General features: G+C 45.4%; 1 protein-coding gene across 3 annotated transcripts in view; it reads left to right on the top strand.

Moving 5' to 3' along the window:
- SLC1A2 (solute carrier family 1 member 2) overlaps positions 1-23,153 on the top strand; it is a 169,834-nt gene that overhangs the window by 41,994 nt on the left and 104,687 nt on the right. The window contains exon 1 of one of the 3 annotated variants that reach the window (XM_010812794.4): positions 14,947-15,413. The exons of 1 other annotated variant lie outside the window; for it this stretch is intronic. In XM_010812794.4, coding sequence (XP_010811096.1) covers positions 15,364-15,413 — 50 coding nt within the window. In that variant the 5' untranslated portion in view covers positions 14,947-15,363. Of the gene's footprint in view, positions 1-14,946; positions 15,414-23,153 lie in introns of those variants that run through there. One more of the 3 variants, XM_005216398.5, reaches the window with a different exon arrangement.

Genomic DNA, 23,153 nt, shown 5'->3' with positions numbered 1-23,153 from the left:
CCTTTTCCAGTCCTGTGGCCACTGCTGAGTTTTCCAAATTTGCTGGCATATTGAGTGCAGCACTCTCACAGCATCATCTTTCAGGATTTGGAATAGCTCAACTGGAATTCCATCACCTCCACTAGCTTTGTTCATAGTGATGCTTTCTAAGGCCCACTTGACTTCACATTCCAGGATGTCTGGCTCTAGGTCAGTGATCACACCATCGTGATTATCTGGGTCGTGAAGATCTTTTTTGTACAGTTCTTCTGTGTATTCTTGCCATCTCTTCTTAATATCTTCTGCTTCTGTTAGGTCCATACCATTTCTGTCCTTTATCGAGCTCATCTTTGCATGAAATGTCCCTTTGGTATCTCTGATTTTCTTGAAGAGATCCCTAGTCTTTCCCATTCTGTTGTTTTCCTCTATTTCTTTGCATTGATTGCTGAAGAAGGCTTTCTTATCTCTTCTTGCTGTTCTTTGGAACTCTGCATTCAGATGTTTATATCTTTCCTTTTCTTCTTTGCTTTTCGCTTCTCTTCTTTTCACAGCTATTTGTAAGGCCTCCCAGAGAGCCATTTTGCTTTTTTGCATTTCTTTTCTGTGGGAATGGTCTTGATCCCTGTCTCCTGTACAATGTCATGAACCTCATTCCATAGTTCATCAGGCACTCTATCTATCAGATCTAGGCCCTTAAATCTATTTCTCACTTCCACTGTATAATCATAAGGGATTTGATTTAGGTCATACCTGAATGGTCTAGTGGTTTTCCCTACTTTCTTCAATTTCAGTCTGAATTTGGCAATAAGGAGTTCATGGTCTGAGCCACAGTCAGCTCCTGGTCTTGTTTTTGCTGACTGTATAGAGCTTCTCCATCCTTGGCTGCAAAGAATATAATCAATCTGATTTCGGTGTTGACCATCTGGTGATGTCCATGTATAGAGTCTTCTCTTGTGTTGTTGGAAGAGGGTGTTTGTTGTGACCAGTGCATTTTCTTGGCAAAACTCTATTAGTCTTTGCCCTGCTTCATTCCATATTCCAAGGCCAAATTTGCCTGTTACTCCAGGTGTTTCTTGACTTCCTACTTTTGCATTCCAGTCCCCTGTAATGAAAAGGACATCTTTTTTGGGTGTTAGTTCTAAAAGGTCTTGTAGGTCTTCATAGAACCGTTCAACTTCAGCTTCTTCAGTGTTACGGGTTGGGGCATAGACTTGGATTACTGTGATATTGAATGGTTTGCCTTGGAAACGAACAGAGATCACTCTGTCGTTTTTGAGATTGCATCCAAGTACTGCATTTCGGACTCTTTTGTTGACCATGATGGCTACTCCATTTCTTCTGAGGGATTCCTGCCCGCAGTAGTAGATGTAATGGTCATCTGAGTTAAAATCACCCATTCCAGTCCATTTCAGTTTGCTGATTCCTAGAATGTCGACATTCACTCTTGCCATCTCTTGTTTGACCACTTCCAATTTGCCTTGATTCATGGACCTGACATTCCAGGTTCCTATGCAATATTGCTCTTTACAGCATTGGACCTTGCTTCTATCACCAGTCACATCCACAGCTGGGTATTGTATTTGCTTTGGCTCCATCCCTTCATTCTTTCTGGAGTTATTTCTCCACTGATCTCCAGTAGCATATTGGGCACCTACTGACCTGGGGAGTTTCTCTTTCAGTATCCTATCATTTTGCCTTTTCATATTGTTCATGGGGATCTCAAGGCAAGAATACTGAAGAGGTTTGCCATTCCCTTCTCCAGTGGACCACATTCTGTCAAATCTCTCCACCATGACCCGCCCGTCTTGGGTTGCCCCACGGGCATGGCTTAGTTTCATTGAGTTAGACAAGGCTGTGGTCCTAGTGTGATTAGATTGACTAGTTTCCTGTGAGCATGGTTTCAGTGTGTTTGTCCTCTGATGCCCTCTTGCAACACCTACTGTCTTACTTGGGTTTGTCTTACCTTGGGCATGGGGTATCTCTTCACGGCTGCTTCAGCAAAGCGCAGCCATTGCTCCTTACCTTGGGTGAGGGGTATTTCCTCACCGCCTCCCTTCCTGACCTTCAATGTGGAATAGCTCCTCTAGGCCCTCCTGCACCCGTGCAGCCACGGCTCCCATTCCTCCTAGTGTGTGTCAAATGGGCTGCACTTCGGGAAGCTCACCCATGCCTATGAAGTGGTACTTCACCTCCAGGGGATCCGAGCCTTTCCTGGGCAGTGGCCATCAACCTGTGGATACTGAGTAGATCTATTGAGTAGTGATGCTGAGAATGTGAATCAGAGAGGGAAAGATGAGAGAGAGACACACCTCAAAGCATGTGTAAATGATCTGTTCTTTTTTCTCTCCCAGTTCTTTTGAGATATAACTAACGTGCAGGCCTGTGTCAGTTTCATGGCGTGATGATTTGAATGACATACATCATGAAATGATGATCACAATAAGTATTGTGAACATCCATCATCTCACATGAATACAAAATAAAATAAATAGAAAAAATCTTTCCTTAAGATGAGAACTCTTAGGATGCATTATTCTCTTACTAACTTCCATATACAACATACAATAGTGTTAATTATATTCATCGTTTGTACGTTGCCTCTCTAGTGCTTCTTTATTTTCTAACTGGAAATGTGTGCCTTTTGACTGCCTTCATCCAATTCTCCTGCCCCCAATCCTCATTTCTGATCTCTTTTTTCTATGACTTTGGGTGTTTTTTTTGAAGTATGATTGACCTACAACAGTATACCTTAGTGATTCAACATTTCTATACGTTTAAAACCGAAGTGATATGTTTTTCTAAAGAAGATCCAGGTTTCTAAACTTAATCATTGCTAGCTTCTGTTGTTCACAATTTTAAACAGATTTAATGTCAAGTTAAAATGAGTACTTATTTACATATTTAGGAGGAAATGTAGTCTGATTACAATGATAAAGATAAACACATTCATTTATAAACTGAGAATGTCACTGGTTTTGATCCTTTTGCCATATGTATATTTTTTTTCAACGCCAAATTCTGTAAAAATTTTAGATAATTTTAGACTTAAAGAAGAACGGTAAAAATAAGACAGAGAGTTCCCGTATGCCCCTCAGTCTGCTTCCTGTAATGGCAACAGTTTACATAACCACAGGACATTGATTAAAACTAAGAAATCAGCCTTGCTCCAATACTATTAGAACTTGCTTGGATTTCCCCAGTTTTTCCAGGAAGGTCCTTTCTGTTCTGGGATCCAGTCCAGGGTCCCACGGTGCATTTAGCTGTCCTGTCTCCTCCCACCAGTGACAGTTCCTCAGTCTTTCCTCGTCTTTTAGGACCTTGCCCCTTTTGAAGAGGTCTGATCAGTTATTTTGTAGAACACCTCTCAAGTTGGAATTGCCTAATAATTTCTCCATTTTTAGGTTTTTAGTTGACTGTTCTATATATACTTGACTACTCAGGCTGAGAAACCTTTCACAGATAAATGTTTCAAGGTCTGATAAATTATCTAGTTGCTTTTGAGAATAGCTGATTAGGTATTATAAATCCTAGCAGTTAAGAGTATGGACTGTGGAGCCAGAGAGCTTGGGTTTTGTTCCTGGCTCTGTGACTTACCTGCTGTGTGACCTCAGGAATGTTACTTGACCTCTCTGTGTCATCATCTACAAGATGGGGATACTATTGGGACTTCTTTGGGTTATGGTGAAGACTCAGTTACAGCACTCGGTGCATCAAATGGTACCTTGCATGTGGGCATCACTCAGTATGTCTTAGCTGTTACCATTGCTCTCCTCTGCAACCTGGCCCCACGGGAGTTCAGGACTAACGATTTCCTGTTGTCACTTTTCAGGTCTACAAAGTCAGGTGTGGTTCTTGCCAGAGTGATGACTTGGCAGCAAAGCCCCGGGGTTTTTGGATATAGGCCACACATCCCATCTAGAAAACTTGTTTCAACAGGAGGATTGAATCTCGGCTGCCAGAACCATGTAGAAGTTCAGTCTCCAGTGTGTCCTGGCTGTGCTCAGCTCTTAGAGCGCACTTGTCTCATCTCCCACCCTCAGCCCCTGCCGACAGCCCTGGGATCTGCTCAGAGCTCTCTCCAGGAGTCCTTTCTCTGTTCTGCCTTCTCCCGGGCCTCTCACCTTGGCGCCCTCTCTTCACCTTGTTCCTCTGACTTGATGTGAGGCAGCAAGGCATAATGGTTACACACACCGCTTCCATAGGAACACTGGCTGGCTTTACTTCCCTGGCCCATCACTTCAATGTTACTTAGATCTCTGTGCTTCAGTTTCTTTGTCTCTGAAAAGGGCAAATGATAGGAACAATTATTATAATGAAATTTACTTTATTCTTTGTGATGCACCATTTTACATGTTACCTCTCTTATTACAACCATATGACAGAGCTACTAACATGCTCCCATTTTACAGACGAGGAGACTGAGAAACAGAGAATTTAACTAGCTTGCCCTGATCACAGAACTAAGAGATGGAGGAGTCTAGATTCAAACCCCACCTGGTCTCGGACTTCACATTTCTATTCACCCTGTGCTCTTCACCACATGGAGTCTTGGGGTGGGGGGTGTTCTGTAAATAATTTACAGGGGTTTAAATAATTCTCAGGGGGTTAAATCATTTACATAGAGCACTTATCAATGTGCCTGGCTTGGGGTTAATGTTCAGTCAGTTTTAACTATCATTAATCCCATGATCTGACTTCTGTTTCCTCTGGCTCGTGGTTTATATGATTCTGGGTTGCAGGTCCTAGGGTTTATCAGTCATTGACTTGGCACCCTGCACTGTGAGCAATGGATACCTCGCCCAGTTCCCAGACCAGTGTACCCACACTCTGCCCATGCTGTATTAGTCCCACAAGCCCCCCACCCAGCAGATAGGCTCGCCCACAGCCCTTCACCTGATACAGTCAAGCCTTCACTCCTCTGTCTGTTTCTAATCGGCTCACTGTCCAGTGTCTTTACTCCTTTTCCAGTTAGTTTCACCTTGCACCTCCGACCTTTGGTTCCGCTTCTCTGGCCCAGTTTCTGCCTCCTTCCCCTTACCCACAGCTGGCCTCAATGCCTGCTCTGGACCAGCTGCTTCCTGTCCCCAAGCTCAGCGCCGGGGGCCTGTCATGTGGGACAGTCTGAGACAGATCCTCATGACCGGTGTCCCTGCTGGGTTTGCCCAAGTCATGAAGGAACTCTGCCTTGTGGTGGAAACAGCAGCACCTGTTTGTGGGCCTTGAGGTCTGAGAGAAGGTGTTCAAGGAGCTGTTGTTGTTTGGTCACTAAGTCATGTCCAACTCTTTGCGACTCCGTGAACTGTAGTCTGGTCAAGAATGCTGGAGTGGGTTGCCATTTCTTTCTCCAGGGGATCTTCCCGACCCAGGGATCGAACCCACATCTCCTGCATTGGCAGGTGGATTCATTACTGCTAAGCCATCAAAAGGACAACTGTGGGAGAGGCAGGGAGCAGGAGCTGGCTAGCATTTTGTTCCCTGGTTCCGGGAAGCTCTTTTCCTCAAACCTCAGTGTTTAAAGATCACCTGGAGATTCTGTTAGATTCTGTTTCGCGGGGCCAGACAGAGCCTGGGACTCTGCAGTTCTGTCTCCTAGGTGATGGTTGCTGGAGTACCCATTGATAAACAACAGATCGAGCACAGTAATTCAGCCAGTGGCATTTCTGACTGTTCAATAAGAAATTCAGGCTACAAAAGCAATGTCTTGAGTGTCAATGCAGATGTTGCCTCCTCCTAAAGATGTTAAATGGGGTCATGGTCTGCTTTGGCAAAGGTTTTGAGGCATCCCTCATCTTCTGGTACCAAAGAAAATGAGGCCACAAGTTCAAAATCAGCCTCTTAGGGAGCAGTCAGCTTCTTAACTCAGTAGTCATTGGCCACCAAGGTCGTATGTGAGGGCGAGAAAAATCCACTGTGGCCAAGGGATGGGGTCCTGAGGGCCCAGCTGGACCATGGTAGACACTTCTCCAAGTCAACAGGAAAATGAAAACTCATGAAAATTCAGAGTGAATGTGGGTTATGGTGGAGTTGGTGCCCCATCCAGGTGCTAAGGGGAGGCCATAGATAGGAGATGAATGAAATGATAGGAGGCAAAAAGTTGGCTTAAACTTTGGCATTCAGATCAGATCAGTCCCTCAGTCGTGTCTGACTCTTTTCGACCCCATGAATCACAGAACATCAGGCCTCCCTGTCCATCACAAACTCCCGGAGTTCACCCGGACCCACGTCCATCGAGTCAGTGATGCCATCCAGCCATCTCATCCTCTGTCGTCCCCTTCTCCTCTTGCCCCCAATCCCTCCCAGCATCAGAGTCTTTTCCAATGAGTCAACTCTTCACATGAGGTGGCCAAAGTACTGGAGTTTCAGCTTTAGCATCATTCCTTCCAAAGAAATCCCAGGGCTGATCTCCTTCAGAATGGACTGGTTGGATCTCCTTGCAGTCCAAGGGACTCTCAAGAGTCTTCTCCAACACCACAGTTCAAAAGCATCAATTCTTCGGTGCTCGGCCTTCTTCACAGTCCAACTCTCACATCCATACATGACCACGGGAAAAATCATAGCCTTGACTAGATGGACCTTTGTTGGCAAAGTAATGTCTCTGCTTTTGAATATGCTATCTAGGTTGGTCATAACTTTCCTTCCAAGGAGTAAGCATCTTTTAATTTCATGGCTGCAGTCACCATCTGCAGTGATTTTGGAGCCCAGAAAAATAAAGTCTGACACTGTTTCCACTGTTTCCCCATCTATTTCCCATGAAGTGATGGGACCGGATGCCATGATCTTCGTTTTCTGAATGTTGAGCTTTAAGCCAACTTTTTCAGTCTCCACTTTCACTTTCATCAAGAGACTTTTGAGTTCCTCTTCACTTTCTGCCATAAGCGTGGTGTCATCTGCATATCTGAAGTTATTGGTATTTCTCCCGGCAATCTTGATTCCAGCTTGTGTTTCTTCCAGTCCTGCGTTTCTCTTGATGTACTCTGCATATAAGTTAAATAAACAGGGTGACAATATACAGCCTTGCCGTACTCCTTTTCCTATTTGGAACCAGTCTGTTGTTCCATGTCCAGTTCTAACTGTTGCTTCCTGATCTGCATACAGATTTCTCAAGAGGCAGATCAGGTGGTCTGGTATTCCCATCTCTTTACTGACTCGAATGACGTGAGTTTGAGTGAACTCCAGGAGTTGGTGATGGACAGGGAGGCCTGGTGTGCTGCAATTCATGGGGTTGCAAAGAGTCAGACACAACTGAGCGACTGAACTGAACTGAACTGATTCCTTACAAGACTGAGGATGGGGCACCAGCGCAATCAGACCTTGTGGGCGATGCTGAAATAGAACTTTCATGCTAAAGAGTATCTGACTTCCTCCACCCTCACCACCACTGCCTTGAGTTCCATGACAAAAGCCCCATCCCCTGGGGATTACATTAATCTCCAGAGCCCCCAGTCTCTGGGAAGGCAGTGGGGGAGAAAAATCCTCTCTAGGATGTGTTGTTTCTGCTGCACCCCCACTGTCAGCACCAGAGCAGGACTTGAGGCTGGTGCTTTAAGACCAGTGAGGGGTGTGGGGGGGAAGGCAAGCGGCAGGTGTGTACGCTGTCTCTCTTCCAGACTTGTGCTTCCTGTCCATGTGGGGCTAGTGGTAAAGAATCCGCCTGCTAATGCAGGAGATGCAAGAGACCCTGGTTCGATCCCTGGGTTGGGAAGATCCCCTGGAGGAGAAAATGGCAACCTATTCCAATATTCTTGCCTGGGAAATCCCATGGACAGAGGAGCCTGGTGGGCTACAATCCCTGGGGTTACAAAGAGTTGGACATAACTGAGCACCAAACATGTATGCATGTATCATCTTAAAGTGTTCTCTGCAGGTGGTGAATCTGAAGTAGAGTAGGATTAAAATCAGGTGAGACATGTATAAATGGAATATTAAAAAGGCACAAGAAATGTCAGCCTTGTCTGCAGTGAACTCTGCCATGATAAGTGGCAGGGCTCTGCATGTAACCATGTGTCTCTGAGTGGTTTTAGATGAGATCTTTGCCCTCACATGCTGCCCTCCACAAAATGGCAAGCCCCAGAGCAGGTTGGCACACTTTGGGGCCAAAGATGAGGCAGGCACTTCACACACTGGCCTGAATCTGCTCCAACTGACTGTTTATGTCCAGGCATCAGTGCCTTCTGTGTTTTAGTCGGAGGCAACTGAGCAGGCCTGTAGAGTTAGAGAAAATAAAATAGGACAGGAATAAAAATATCCAACTTAAAATAGGTAATAATCCTGACTGCACATTAAGGCAGCTGTTTATGAGTGGAACAAGCAAGGCTGTGTGACCTTGACAGATTAGGCAACTGGTCCTTCCTTTCTTTGTCTGTAAAATGGGCATCAAAATACCTAGCACACACTGGACTTCTCTGGAGGTCCAGCGGCTAAGACTCTGCAAGGGGCCCAGGTTCAATCCCTGGTCAGGGAACTAAGATCCCACATGCCACAATTAAGACCTGGTGCAGCTGAATAAATATAAAAAAATACCTATCATACAAAGTTAACAGTAATAAATAGTAATGACAGCCATAATTAATTGAACCTGACTGTGGGTCAAGCATTATTTGAAGGTCTTCACATTATGAAGGTGGGAGTATTACTATCCTTATTTTGCAGATGAAGAAAGAGAAACCCAGAGAGGTTTAGGAAGTGGTAGAGCTGGACTCAAACCTGTGCTGTTAATAATAAAACCACACATGGTAAGAGTCCAGTGCAATGAGACAGCTTTATTCAGAGCATGAAACACGTCCCGGTGAAATGAAAGGTGATTTAGATGGCTGTGCACTGGTGAAAAATTAAGGAACGTTTTATCACATGGTGAGAAACTTCCTCCTTTTCTGAATCTCTTCCAACCTTTCTGATGATGACAAAGTTAAAACCTTGGTCAGGTGCTGCTAGGCCTTTATCACTGTCCTAAAGCCTTTCAGCTTCCCTTTTAAACAAAGAGAGCAGGAGGCTGGGGCTTCTGCAAACATCCAGCTCGCATTCAATAAAGATATTTGTTGTCATGTTTGTTTTCATGCCTATCTTCTATTTATGACAAGGGTTACTGGGTTTTCATTGATAGTAGGCATGTAAAAATCCCTCTGAAGATACATGGATTTACGTACAAAGAGTCCATCAGCACTAAACATTATTAAGCCAATTCTAGTAGAGGTGGTATTCAGATAAGGCAAAAATAGCCAAGGCTCATGCTTGTGAGTGACTCAGGCATGAGAAATCTTGTGATAGATCGTGAATAGGTTTCAGCCTGATGCGTAGCACGGGGTTCGTACTCAATGAATGTTAAAAACAGAGGGAAGGGAGGATACCATGCTGTCTTCTGATCTGGGAACTGGAGAAAAGAAATGAGCCCCTGGTAAACTGCAGGAGACAGTCTTTCCCTTGAAATTTTGGGTATGAGTTCAGCTTGTTCTGAAGGTTGATGGATCAAGCAGAGGATGGAGAGAATGAGGTTGGTTTTGGTCTTCAGAGAACCCAGGTGGCTGAGTCTGGTGGTGGACTCAGATCTTAGGGTCAGACCCGAAGTTACAAATGGGAGGCTCCAGATGGGGGGAGGGTTTTCCCCAAAGTCACTCAGGTGGAGAGCAGCTGAAGTATGAACTGGTGTTTCCATCTGTTTCTAGCCAAGTGCCTCGTCTTCGTCTCTTTTCCCAAAATAGTCACCAGGCTTGAACTAGTTCCTGGTAAAACCCAGATGGCTCAGGGATAAGTCCCCATCTCTAGGTGCTCACCACTTCTCAGCACTGCATGAGGCATCCTGAGTTACAGGAACCTCCACGAGGGGAAAAAACAATCATCTCCAACCTCAAGGATCTGGTAAAGTTCTGCTGTGTGATTTTGCCCTTAGACGAGCATCCTTTGAGAGGTAAGTAGCCCAGGTTTTCTAGAGTAGCATCAGTTAGGAAGGTCCCTCTAGGAGTGATAAGCCCTGTATGACTCGGCTTTCACCAGGTTTTGCTTCAGTAACAACTCCCAAATCTCTGTGGCTTACAACCACGGAAATTTGTTTCTTGTGTCTGTTACATGTTGGTTGCGGGTCAACAGCAGGTAGCCACCGTGTTTCCTCCATAAGGGACCCAGGCTGAAGACACAGCCCTCAGCTGGGTCATGCCATTCTCGCAGGAGAGGGAAAAAGCAGTGACAGAATCACCTGAAAGTTCTTGAGGCTTCTGCTAGGAAGAGAAATGTGTTGCTTCTATTCTGTTTTGGTTTGGGCAGACTCCAGAGCAGAATCCAGAACCGGTAGTTTATTTGGGAGGGGCAGGAAATACCAGGAGGGAGGGCTGAAGTGGAAGGGCAACCAAGGGAGGGTAGGTTATCAAGCCCACCACCTCTGTGGGCGACTCTAGTTTAACCCACAGGAAATCGTGGAGACGGGGCAAATTACGTGCCCTGTTAGCCCTGGAGTCATGTGTCCTGGTATCCTCTCCAGGAATGAAGGAGCTGATGTATTTATACATTCAAATCTGCCAGTCATTGGCTGAGGGCTGCTCCTTGCAGAAACGTTTAATTCCCCACCGTTTCTGGCCCACAGGGAGCCAGAGCTGCCTTTTAGCTTCTGAGAAAGCCCTCAGGCAAAGAGATACAGATACTGGCAGTGGGAGTTAGCTGGAACACATTACAGTGAGATGGAAAATGTCTGAGACATCTCTTATTCCACTCACCCAAGAGGAGAGGCAAAACGTGGCATCAGGGGTGGAGGCAAATGGTCCTCCCCCAGAGGTCCAACTGTTACCTGAGGTCTGAAGCACAGCGTGCAGCAGCCCCTGAGCCCTGATGTATGCAGCGCAGTAAACTCTTGAGTCACGAGCAGGAGTGATGCTTAATTGAGAACTACTAGGTAGACTAGGGGCTTCTCTGGTGGCTCAGGTGGTACAGAATCTGCCTGCAGTGCAGGGCACCGGGCTTGATCCCTGGGTCGGGAAGATCCTCTAAAGAGGGAAATGGCAACCCACTTCAGTATTCTTGCCTGGAGAATCCCATGGACAGAGAAGCCTGGCAGGCTACAGACCACGGGGTCGCAAAGAGTCGGACAGGACTGAGCGACTAACACTCTCACTTTTTGGTAGACTAGATTGTTGACCTTGACAGCATTGACATTTGGGGCTGGGTCGTTCTTTGCTGCGGAGGGGCTGTCCTGTGCACTGTAGGATGTTTAGCAGCATCCCTGGCCTCCACCCATGAGGTGTCAGTGGCACCTTCCCACCTCCAGTGGGGTCAACCAAAAATGTCTCAGATGGCCAAGAGTCCCCTGGGGAGTGAAATTGCCCCCACAGGGAACCGCTGGTGTAGATCATGCATTCACTGCTAGTTCCCAGAGAACTGGAATAAATTCCTAATTCCCAAAGAATTACATGATAGGTGCCTGGGCAGAGGAGTTCACAATCTAGTGGAGGAGACAAACAAATATAAACTCTAAGGACAAGTTACTCTGTGCTGCAGCACTTTGAAATATGTAAAGGAAGGAGAACTAGTTCAGGAACGGAAAGAATGCATTCTTTGAAGAGTGGGGATGGGCAAGGAAGCAAAGAGCCAGAGACAGCTGATTAAGGTTTTGAAGGATGAAGAGGAGTTTTCCAGGTAAGTGATACCATGTGTAGAAGTTAAATATAATCTTTGATGATGGTGGAGACTTGGGAATGCTGTAATAATTGATGCTGGAAATGCTGACTTCAGAGCCTTCTCACACTCAGGCCAGATTGCAGGACTGTAATTGAATCTGCTTTACCTTGTGATAACAAAGCATTCTGAGTGCATAGGGACCTGGGTTCCAGCCCTCTTCTGTCCATCCACCAGCTGTGAACTTTTCTGACTCCCTCCCCATTTTCTCATCTATAAAATGGGTATAATACCTACGTTATGGGTCTGTCTTGAGGACTAAATCATGCTAAACTCTCAGCCCTGTACCTGGCATGTAGTATGAGAACAATAAGTGACAGTTAATTACCATAAATATTATGAAATAGGCTGAATTTACATAATAATAGCTAACTTTGAATGAGAGTGTATTCTGCTCCAGGAACCAGCACAAGGGCCTGTCTGTCACAACAGGTATTATGATTGCTATCTCCATTTTACACAGGAAGAGGCCAAGGCATGAAGTAATGTGTACGGTGGGTGAATGGTACTCAGATGGCAGCAGATGTCTGAACAAGCAGTCTCTTTGCTGGATGATTTGGTACTTAGCATTTCTCCTTAACTTTTTGAAAAGAAATCAAGGGCTTGGTTATAAAGTTACTTTCACCAAAGTTTTAGAGCCAGTGTAGCAACTTTTGAATAAATGAACTTTTCTCACTGTTGACTGAAGGTCCTTAATGCAGTTATAGAATATTAATAAGAAAGTGAGTGAGCAGAGACTTATTTTTAACCACAGTATCTGTGCTGGCCTCTCAGTGAGAGTCTACTGGGGTAGATGATGAATCACCCAGTGCTGACCCCTTCCAGAAATGTCTGTGAGAGGAACACAAAGGGAAACTTGCAGCTGCTTAATGCTCCCCCTCCCCAGTCCCCACCCCCAGGCTATTAAAAAAAAAATGCTGAAAGTGTGTCAGCCTCCAGGATACCAGGTCCAGAACAGGAGGGGGTTTGTCTTCTCTCCCTTTGTGACAGGGACACATATGGTGTTCTTGGCGTTACGGGGAGCAGAATGTGTTCCAAGGACTGCTTTTAAATCTAGCCTCCCACCGTGTGCCAGCGGTGGAAATCAGTGTAGGGTCCCAGTGTCTGGGGGAATACCCTTCTTCTCGTATACGCTTGTTTCTGGCTGAGCTCTCATCTTTGATGGCCTCTCCTTGTAGGAACAGAGTATACAGCTCAGTGAGGGCATGGAGCTGGTGTGCCATACGTAGTTCTGTGTCCTGAACCCACTGGAGGAGCTCCAACAAGAAAGAGTCAGTGAGTGAAAGGTGCGGATGCTCCTTCTTTCCCAATACCACCTGTACGTGCCTGGACTACACCTTCGCCTTTGTTTCTCCCATCTTGGGCTCAGGTCCAGACTCTAGTCCTTGCCAGCCACGTGTTCTGGAGTAGATTACTTCCCCTGTTTATGCCCCGCCAGTAAGATGGCATGTGTGTGTGCTCAGTCATGTCTGGCTCTTTGCGACCCCATGGACTGTAGCCAGCCAGGCTCCTCTGTCCATGGAATTTTCCAAGCAAGAACACTGGAATGGATTGCCATTTCCTTCTCCAGGGGATCTTCTTGACCCAGGGATTGAACTTGTGTCTCTTGTGTCTCCTGTGCTGACAGGCGGATTCCTTACTGCTGGCGCCACCGGGGAAGCCCATCAGTAAGGTGGAGCGAATAATAATTTCATGCAGAGGGAGGCTGCAGGAAGTCAGTCGAAAGTACTTGGCTTGTAGAAAGTACTCTTGGTGGTAGTTCTTTTGCTTATCATTTCGAGATGGAGCTGGATCCGTTGGCGGTATCCTCGGGTGGGGGAGAGGGACTGGCATCCTAGAATTCCCCAATCCTTCCCTTGGAGGGATAGTAAGGTGCCCTCAGGTTCTGTATTCCAGATGATGTTTGACACCCTCTGGTGAGCCCATGTTTTCCAAATGACAAAAACCATGGCAGCCTAGAGAAAGAGGCATCTGCAGCAGCTTTGCCCGGGCTCCAGCTGGCCCCCTTTCCTCGCTGCCAGGTAGCACCTGCTGTCTGCCTCCTACTCAGATGTGCGTGGGTTGGTGGCAACCCCAGAACGTCTGGGGCAGAATGTGAATGCCACTCGGACTGTGCCTGACTATGTGATTGGCTGGTTGTTTTCTCTGAATGAGACCCCCCAAAATGTTTTTACTCTCCATGCCTCACCCACACCCATTCCTGCCTCCTCCACTTTCTATTCTTTCTTGAATATGCGTGCTTCACACTACCCCTTCTCTAGAGAGACAGTCAGCTCCCCCAGGGAGAGGCAGGGTCATGTAGTGGGTCTGGGCTCAGGCTCAGGAGTCCAAACTTGGAGGGTGTGGATCCCAGCTCTTCTGTGGAGCTGCTGTGTGAACGTGGGCAAGTTACTCAGCTTCTCTGTGCGTTCTCCTGGTCTATAAATGAGAAGAATAGCAGTGCCTACCTGACAGGGTCTTTGAGAGATTTAAACAAGCCAAGCTCATGTAAAGCACACAGAATGTGCTTTGACACATGGTGAGTCTTCAGCGAAGCTGGGCTGATACAAGATCTTATAAATGAGAAGAATAGCAGTGCCTACCTGACAGGGTCTTTGAGAGATTTAAACAAGCCAAGCTCATGTAAAGCACACAGAATGTGCTTTGACACATGGTGAGTCTTCAGCGAAGCTGGGCTGATACAAGATCTTACAGTGACAGGAGGTAGCAAAAGGGGATGGTGATGCTTCAACCATAAGAACTTGCGTGTAGTCAGGCTGCCGAGGGGATCTGGGATCGAAAATCCAGTTGGCTGTGAATTTGCCATGGATTCTTTAAAAATTTTTTTCTTTACTTAATTATTTGACTGTGTTGAGTCTTAGTTGTGGTGCATGGGCTTAGTTGCCCTGCGGCAAGCAGAATCTTCCCGGACCTGGGATCAGGTCCCCTGCATTGCAAGGAGGATTCTTTACCACTGGGCCACCAGGAAATTCCTTGCCATGGATTCTAATGGCAACTCTCAATCGTGAAATTGTTCAAAGGACCTTAAGGGCTCATGAAGTGAAAGTGTTCATTACTCAGCTGTGTCTGACTCTTTGCGACCCCATGGACTGTAACCTGCCAGGCTCCTCTGTCTAAGGAATTCTCCAGGCAAGAATACTGGAGTGGGTTGCCATTCCCTTCTCCAGGGAATCTTCCTGACCCAGGGATTGAACCCAGGTCTCCTGCATTGCTGGCAGATTCTTTCCTGTCTGAGCCACCAGGGAAGCCCAAGGGCTCATAAAGGCAATGGCTAATGTGCTTCTGTAACCTGATGAATCCAGGTTAAATGTCAGGGAGTGAGGCTGCCCGGGAATGAGTGGTTAATGATCACAGCGGGTGTACGGCTAGTAATGGAGGAATGAGGGTAAGTGCCAAGGAAGGATAGTGTGGTAACAGTGACTGGGGCTTGCCAGCTAGCTGCTGGGCTCGCTGGGTAAAAAAGTCACAAAACCCTGAGAGGAAAGAGGTGTAGTTCTTGCTTATGGAAAGGAGAGGGACATCAGAGGTCTAAGATGATCCTGTCGAGTTCTCAAACTCCAGTAATTACACAATGTTCAAACAGTGCCCTTGGTGCTTTTCAGCCAAAGTATACACTCAGTAGGACAGTTTGTTACTTCTGTGACGTCGGGACACCGGCTAGGTAAACTTTAAAGCACCTGACCGATCTTCCTGCAAGGTACAGCAGCACCGAGATGCAAGACAGAACTCATGCCCGCGCTACGGGGCCAGCGCATTCCTGGAGACGAGAGCATGGTCAGGTCAGGAGTCTTGGGATGGGGTGGGGCTGGGCTGTGCGGGGCGATGAGAAGGGAAGAATCACTTTATATTCCTGGAGGAAAAGAGAAGTGACAGGTGGAACAATGGGTTATTATAGCACACTCATTGAAGCCTGTTTCGGTATCTGGCAAAGACACTTGCTTGCCCCAGGGGTTGAGGTAATGTGCTTCCTTCTGTGAACCAAGTCCTTCCTGGAAATGTAGAGGTGTCAAGAAAGGAGTGAAAATTGGGAAATGTAATCTGCTCATCAGAAAACAACTGGTTCTGAAATGTTTCAGACTGGTGAAGAAAATGTGTGGTCCCTTCACCCTGATGCCTAGCGATGAACCAGGCACATGGTTCCCTTCCAATGAGTGTGTGTTGAATGAATGAATGAATGATATTCATATGTTTTCATATAGGCGTGTTCTCCTTTAGTTGTTGTTTAGTCGCTAAGTCATTTCTGACTCTTTTTGCAACCCTGTGGCCTGTAGCCCACCAGGCTCCTCGTCCATAGATGACTGCTTACATAACATATTAATAAGGTGTTTAGTGATGACTTGGAAAAACTGTACCTTGTACTAAAATCATCATCTGTGATTGCATCTTAAAGAACTTAAGCAGCCAGATGTGAGCCATAGTCCTTAATGAGGATGTCACTCGCACTGAATCCCGGATTCTAGAGGTGCGAATGTTAGCATTTTCAGCATCGTTGCTGAAGGAACTGGTCCAGATAAAAGCCTATGTGTCTCAGCTCTGCCGTTTACCTGGCATGTGATAACTGTATTTCCCTGTGCAAGCAGGTACCCGGTGCGATTTCATTGAGACTGTGTTGTCAGTGAACCCTGTTGCAAAAGCTCTTTAGTCCAAAGATTTAAAAGCAAAAGTGTTTAAGTGGTATTGCTCTGTGACCTGAACTTGGTGTGATGGGAAAGCCAGCAGGCTTGGTTTTCAGGTTGGAAAGACGCTTTCTGATGTTGCTAAATACATAAGGTATTTGGTTCAGTGTTGTACTCTGGGACCCTGTTGCTGCTGCTAAGTCGCTTCAGTCGTGTCCGACTCTGTGCGACCCCAGAGACTGCAGCCCACCAGGCTCCCCCATTCCTGGGATTCTCCAGGCAAAAACACTGGAGTGGGTTGCCATTTCCTTCTCCAATGCATGAAAGTGAAAAGTGAAAGTGAAGTCGCTCAGTTGTGTCCGACTCTTAGCGACCCCATGGACTGAAGCCTACCAGGCTCCTCCGCCCATGGGATTTTCCAGGCAAGAGTACTGGAGTGGGGTGCCATTGCCTTCTCCGGGGACCCTGTTAGCATTTCTTATCTCTCTTGCAGCACAAAGTGTAGGTGTTACAAAGACCACCAGCACCTCCTGTCATTTTTCCTTTTCCAATCGCTCCTCTTCAATTCCCTCCATAATTGGGAAGAAATGGCTGTAGTTCATTTGTTAAGTGTATCTATCGAGTGTTACCAGTTTTGGGCTCAGTTTTAGGGTTTACTAAATTGGGATGGTACTCAAATACTCTATCCTTTTATACATTGATTTGTATTTGCAGAAGCCCGAAAAGACTTTAAAAAGTCTAGTGAAGAAGAAATTGCTGATAGCCATAATTCAGGAAATCAAAAAGGGATCAGTGTGGAAAGGTCAGATTTTGAGCAAGGACTCTCTGTATGTGTTTGACACTACCAAGTTGTGAAAAACCTATGATTTGCATTTTTTTACATTCATTCAAATGATTTATTCTGTTCATATTTTGGCTTATTTCTCCTCACTCTTTAAACTAATTTCTTAAAGTTCATTTGTTCATAGTTTCATTTTAAAGGCTATTAATGTTATGATTATAAAAGTTCTATATGCTTATTATAACCTATGGTTAAAATTTTTTTTAATATAAATAAGGGGGCAGAATCACCTGTAATTCCTTCAACCAGAGATAATCGCTATTCAAATGTATCTTTTTCTAGTCATAATGTAGGATAATATTTGGGACCATGTTTTATATCTTCAGTCTTATATCTGTTTTTTAGATTATCCCCCTCCATCATTTTTTTTTAAGTAAGGGAACTCAAGTCATTATACTGTAAATTCCTGTTCTGAAGTCCCTTCTACTCCTAGTGATTACTCTTGAGTCCACTCTTGTCTTGTGTGGGCTGTGTGAAGGGCCTGCTCTATGTCCAGCTGCATGGACAGGCACGAGGTTGACAAATGGAAACATGGATAAGAAATTACATCTTTTAATGGCGTTGTCATACTTCACTGCTGCTGTGGCATTGTTTGCTTCACCTTTCAGAGAGAAGGAACTGAGTTGTTTCTGATTTTCTTATTATCTACATAGTGCTACAAGTAATCATCTTTGTCTGAATTGAATTCACTTTTCTTGGACATTGTTCCCAAGATGGGGTTGCCAGGCCCATGAATATAAACAGACTTATAATACTTGCTACCTCTTTACAGTGTTACTTAATCCAATTAATACTGCCACCTGTGATGTCCAAATGTACTTGTTTGCAGAAAGCCCACTCCTGTCCAATCTAAGTCATTATATTTGTTGGGTTTCTCTGGTGACTCAGTGGTAAAGAACCTACCTGCCGATACAGGAGACCCGGCTTCGATCCTTGGAGTCAGGAAGATCCCCTGGAGAAGGGAATGGTGACCTACTCCAGTATTCTTGTCTTGGAAACCCGATGGACAGAGGAACCTGGCAGGCTGCAGTCTGTGGGGTCTCAAAAGAGCCAGACACGACTGAATCGGACACAACAACAATTTATATTTGCTGCCTTAATAGGGATCTAAAATTAAGTGAAACAGATTTGAATTTACTTTTTGAAACTCTTACCTTTTTGTCACCAGAGGTACATATAATGCTTGCCAAAAACGTGAAATGAGTTTGTTAATTATTACCTAAACAATACTTTAAAACATATAATGTATTATTAAAAACTTAGTTTCTACTAAGTAATAAAATTAGCATAAGGACGTAATGTTTGGGAAAAGTTCTGAAAGAAAAGACTTGCTTCCATTTTGATTTTCCCTCATTTTTCTTTGTCTTCTCACCAAATTCTCAGAAATTTTACCATTCTCAATGCCATTCACCTGCTTGCCCTAAATGTTTCAAGCAAGCCTAAGCAATAAGAGAAGTGATATTCTAGACCTTCAGAACCAATTTCCTTTCAAGTGGTGGAAAAGGGTCCTTGGATTTCCTTGCCTTGGAAAGAAAAGATGCCATGAGTTCTTGACCCAAAGAGGCTGTCCTAGAATGCACCCCCTCTCTCTCACATCCGAACCAAAGGCATTCTGCCCAGAACTCCAGGTGAGCCCTGGTCACTGCCTGGAGTCTTAATCTTAGCAAACACACAGTCATAACATTTGGCTAGAGAAGCACGTAAATATGAGCGGATTCTCTCCAAATGAACCTTTCTACTCTCCAGGGACACCAGTGGGGTGGAAGACCTTATCCCTGTACATTTATAAGACAAAGCAACACAAGCCCCTAATACCCTTGTTAAAAATCAATTAGTAATATTGTATGGGTTGGTTGTAGGTTTGTGAGTATGAATTTGGAAAAAAAAGTTACAGGCTCCCTCAGTTTGGTCTACTTGATGGCACTCAACCATCAAGTTGAATTCAAGAACATCCAGAGTGTAAACATCCAAAGAGTACAAGGCTCTTGAGGCTTTAGAATCACCATGGCTGGATGTCTTACAACTCACTCGGAAGACTAAAACAGCTGCTGCGAGGCTGTGCATTTCACATGATTACTTTCACGTGATTATTTTATGTAACATCTAAAGAGAAAAAACAGCTCTGTAGTGGGCAGTGCTGTGATCATCCCCTGCCACTCTCTGTCTGAGAAAACCGAGCAGAGTTACCTTCCCATATCCAGTGAGATAGTCAGCCAAGGTGCTGAGTCTCCGCCTGTAACTGACCTCGCTCACTCCAGAGTCATGTGTTGACCAATCCCCACTGATCTGCAGCACCTATGCAGTCAGACAAGACGGTCAGCAGGCAGGACCCATGGGTGCTGCCCTCCCAGTGAGCCGCCGAATGCCCCGAGGTGCTAATCACAAGAAAAGGGGCCAGTTATGGGAGAGAATAGAAAAGGGGCCATGGAGATGAAGAGGGTGGAAGTGCAACAGGAGGGCACTGAGGGCCAAAAGGAGGAAGAGGAGGGCAGCCCACCATGGTTGGCATCATCACAAACCCTCTGCATACTCGCTGTTTTTCATCCTAAGAATAAAGTCTGTGCTTTGAACTTTTCTTCCAATGAGGGGGAGGACTGTGACTTCCCACTGGGTGAGAGAGCCTGCTGCAAGGCAGGAATCCTCTGAAGGCTTGTGTTTTGTCTTTGACATTCAAGCACATTTTACACCATCTTCTATCATATCTCTGTGTTTATTTCTGTATGTTATATTATTTTAAATTACCATTTAAATGATTCTACTATGCAATCATTTATGAGTTTCCATTGATTTCAAAACACCACATGGATGGGGAGGGAACTACATTAATTAAAAGGCACATTCCATTTTCAGAAATATTGAAATATGGGGACAAGGTGTACCTTAGAATGAAGACATTGAGCAAATTCTGAGTGATATCGCCGCTCCTGGAAGCTGTGTCATGTTTCTGGTGGGGCTGAGTCTGTCTTCTGGTATATGTTTGTGTACATGTAGGGGCAGACAAGTACCTTGGTATATAATGCACAACCTTAGATGTGTTGTGGGGTGGGGGTGGGGAGTGTGTTGGGTTTGGGGCTGAGAGGTGTAAGGAATTGCCCAGTGCCCATTCTGGATTCTTTTCTGTCATCCCTTAGGACAGAGTTCCTAGACCTTGGCAATGTTGGCATTTGGAGCCAATTAACCCTGTTTGGGGAGATGTTTAGCAGCATGCCTGGCCTCTGTCCATGAAGAGCATCTCTTGTCCCTGGTTGTAGCAACCAAAAATGTCTACAGATGCTACAGAATTGCCCCTGCTTAAGAGCCGCTGCATTAAGGCCAAAGAGAAGCTCCCAAAGCAGTGGGCCAATACAGAGTATTAGGGAAGAGTATTTCTGTTCTTGGGGAAGAGTATTGTGATTAAGAACAAAGTTTCTGAAGTTCGGCTGAGATTTTCAAAACCCACTTACTCTGTCATTTTGGGCAGATAACCGAACTTTTGGGGGCCTCAGTTTCTTTACCTGTCAAATGGGGATAAGAGTAGCACCTACCTCTGTGACCTCCTGGGATCATTGTGGGCATGAAATGCTTGGAAGGAAACCTGGAGTAAGTGCTTTGGACATATCAGCTACCATTACTATCAATGGTATTGTTGTTGCTGTTATTATTGAGGGCCCTTTGGCCACCCCCACCGGCTGGGATAATCACTGGCCATCTCTCACCTGCAGGCTCCCGCCTCCCGATCCTGTCGATAGGGCTTCTCACTCCCTGATCAAGCTCTTCACTTTTCCTGCTTAGGTCCGTCCTCTCTCACCCCCTGAATTCTCATTTACTTCTGCAGCGCTGTTTACCATCGCATTAGCCCACTCATTCCCAGCCTAATCCTTGGAGTGAAAAGTGTGCGTTATGTTTATTACAAAATAAGAGCAACTTGCCTTCTCTCTCCTACCCTCTCCCTTCTCTCTCCCTCTCTCTCTGTCTCGGGTTTGGTGCAGCTCCTTCTGACATATTTTTATCAATCTAAATGGAGATGATACTATTAGGAAGAGAAAGAGAAAAAATTGTACCAGTCCTTTGGAGAAGCACGCTGGAACCTAGCTGTTTCCTCCACCATTGGAATGGCTTCTAGAAGGACAACCTTGGCACCGGGACAGGATAAAAATGCCTCATCTCTGTGACCTCTGAGGATCGGCCAAGGCAAGAGTGGATAAAGAGCTAACCTACTCCACCTGCCAGCCAAAAATAGGCTGACTGCGTCACAGGGCTTTTGGTCATTAAACCTTTCCTCTGCAGCAGTCTGTGGTTCCAACTGGAACAGGGCCAGGGACGGGCTAAGGTAATTCACTCCTAACCCTGAAATACCTCTCCTTGCATCAGAGGCAGCCTTGGAAATTGAGTAGTGCTACATGGGGGTGTAAATTCCTAACCAGGAATGATATATAAGCAGCCAGCTGCAGGAACATGTGCAATGAGGCTACTTATAGATTAACTATTCTTTGTCTTTTAAATAATGAAGACCTATTTTTTGGATCAATCAGTTTAATTTTTTAACTTTTGTTTCTCATTCTAAAGGTTAATTCATGTTTGTTGTAGAAGGTTTGAACATAAAGAATCAATAAGAAATTAAAATCTATCCATCATTTTACCATTACAGCCACTGGGAACATTTTGTGCCTTGTTTTTCTTGCATCTTGATGCAATGTACAGTTTTCCTAAAATTGTGATCATATGCAGTTTTCTTTCTTTTCATTTCAAAAGTACACACAAAGTACTCACAATGATACTGCATCTCAGATTCAATTCAAGTGTTAGCCGCTTCAGTTCAGTTCAGTTCAGTCAGTCGTGTCCGACTCTTTGCGACCCCATGAATTGCAGCACGCCAGGTCTCCCTGTCCATCACCAACTCTGTAGTTCACTCAAACTCATGTCCATCGAGTCAGTGATGCCATCCAGCCATCTTATACTCTGTCGTCCACTTCTCCTCCTGCCCCCAATCCCTCCCAGCATCAGAGTCTTTTCCAATGAGTCAGCTCTTCACATGAGGTGGCCAAAGTACTGGAGTTTCAGCTTTAGCATCAGTCCTTCCAATGAATAACCAGGACTGATCTCCTTTAGAATGGACTGGTTGGATCTCCTTGCAGTCCAAGGGACTCTCAAGAGTCTTCTCCAACACCACAGTTCAAAAGCATCAATTCTTCAGCACTCAGCTTTCTTCCAGTCCAACTCTCACATCTGTACATGACTACTGGAAAAACCATAGCCTTGACTAGATGGACCTTTGTTGGCAAAGTAATGTCTCTGCTTTTGAATATGCTACCTAGGTTGGTCATAACTTTCCTTCCAAGGAGTAAGCGTCTTTTAATTTCATGGCTGCAGTCACCATCTGCAGTGATTTTGGAGCCCAAAAAATTAAAGTCTGACACTGTTTCCACTGTTTCCCCATCTGTTTGCCGTGAAGTGATGGGACCAGATGCCATGATCTTCATTTTCTGAATGTTGAGCTTTAAGCCAACTTTTTCACTCTTCACCTTCACTTTCATCAAGAGGGTTTTGAGTTCCTCTTCACTTTCTGCCATAAGGGTGGTGTCATCTGCATATCTGAGGTTATTGATATTTCTCCTGGCAATCTTGTTGCTTAGTCGTATCCAACTCTTTGTGACTCCATGGGCTGTAGCCCACCAGGCTCCTCTGTCCATGGAATTTTCCAGGCAAGAATACTGGAGTAGGTTGCCATTCTCTTCTCCAGAAGATCTTCTGACCCAGAGATTGAACCTGGGTACTATATCTCATGCGGTCATTAAATATATTACTTGAGAACCAGATGGATTTTGGCTTATTAACTTCCTCTTGACTGGGCTGAGTGTACATGTTAATAGGAAGAGGCTCTGGTCTGGGGAGCCACTGGAGTGTTCTTCAGACTCCACAGTCCCAGGAGGAACTGATGTGCCATCTGTGGGAGCAGAGACATGCTGGTCATTCTGGGAGGTGGGAAAGGAATGGGAGGCTGGCAAGCTGCCCTGGAGAAAGCGTGGCAGAGGGAGTGGAGTGTGGGCTCCTAAGGAAAGAACTTCTGGGTTGTATTCTGTCTG

Source organism: Bos taurus, chromosome 15, assembly GCF_002263795.3.
Source record: "Bos taurus isolate L1 Dominette 01449 registration number 42190680 breed Hereford chromosome 15, ARS-UCD2.0, whole genome shotgun sequence".
Lineage (NCBI taxonomy): Eukaryota > Metazoa > Chordata > Mammalia > Artiodactyla > Bovidae > Bos > Bos taurus.
The sequence above is the reverse complement of the archived record's forward strand: the minus strand, read 5'-3'. Positions and strand labels throughout refer to the sequence as shown.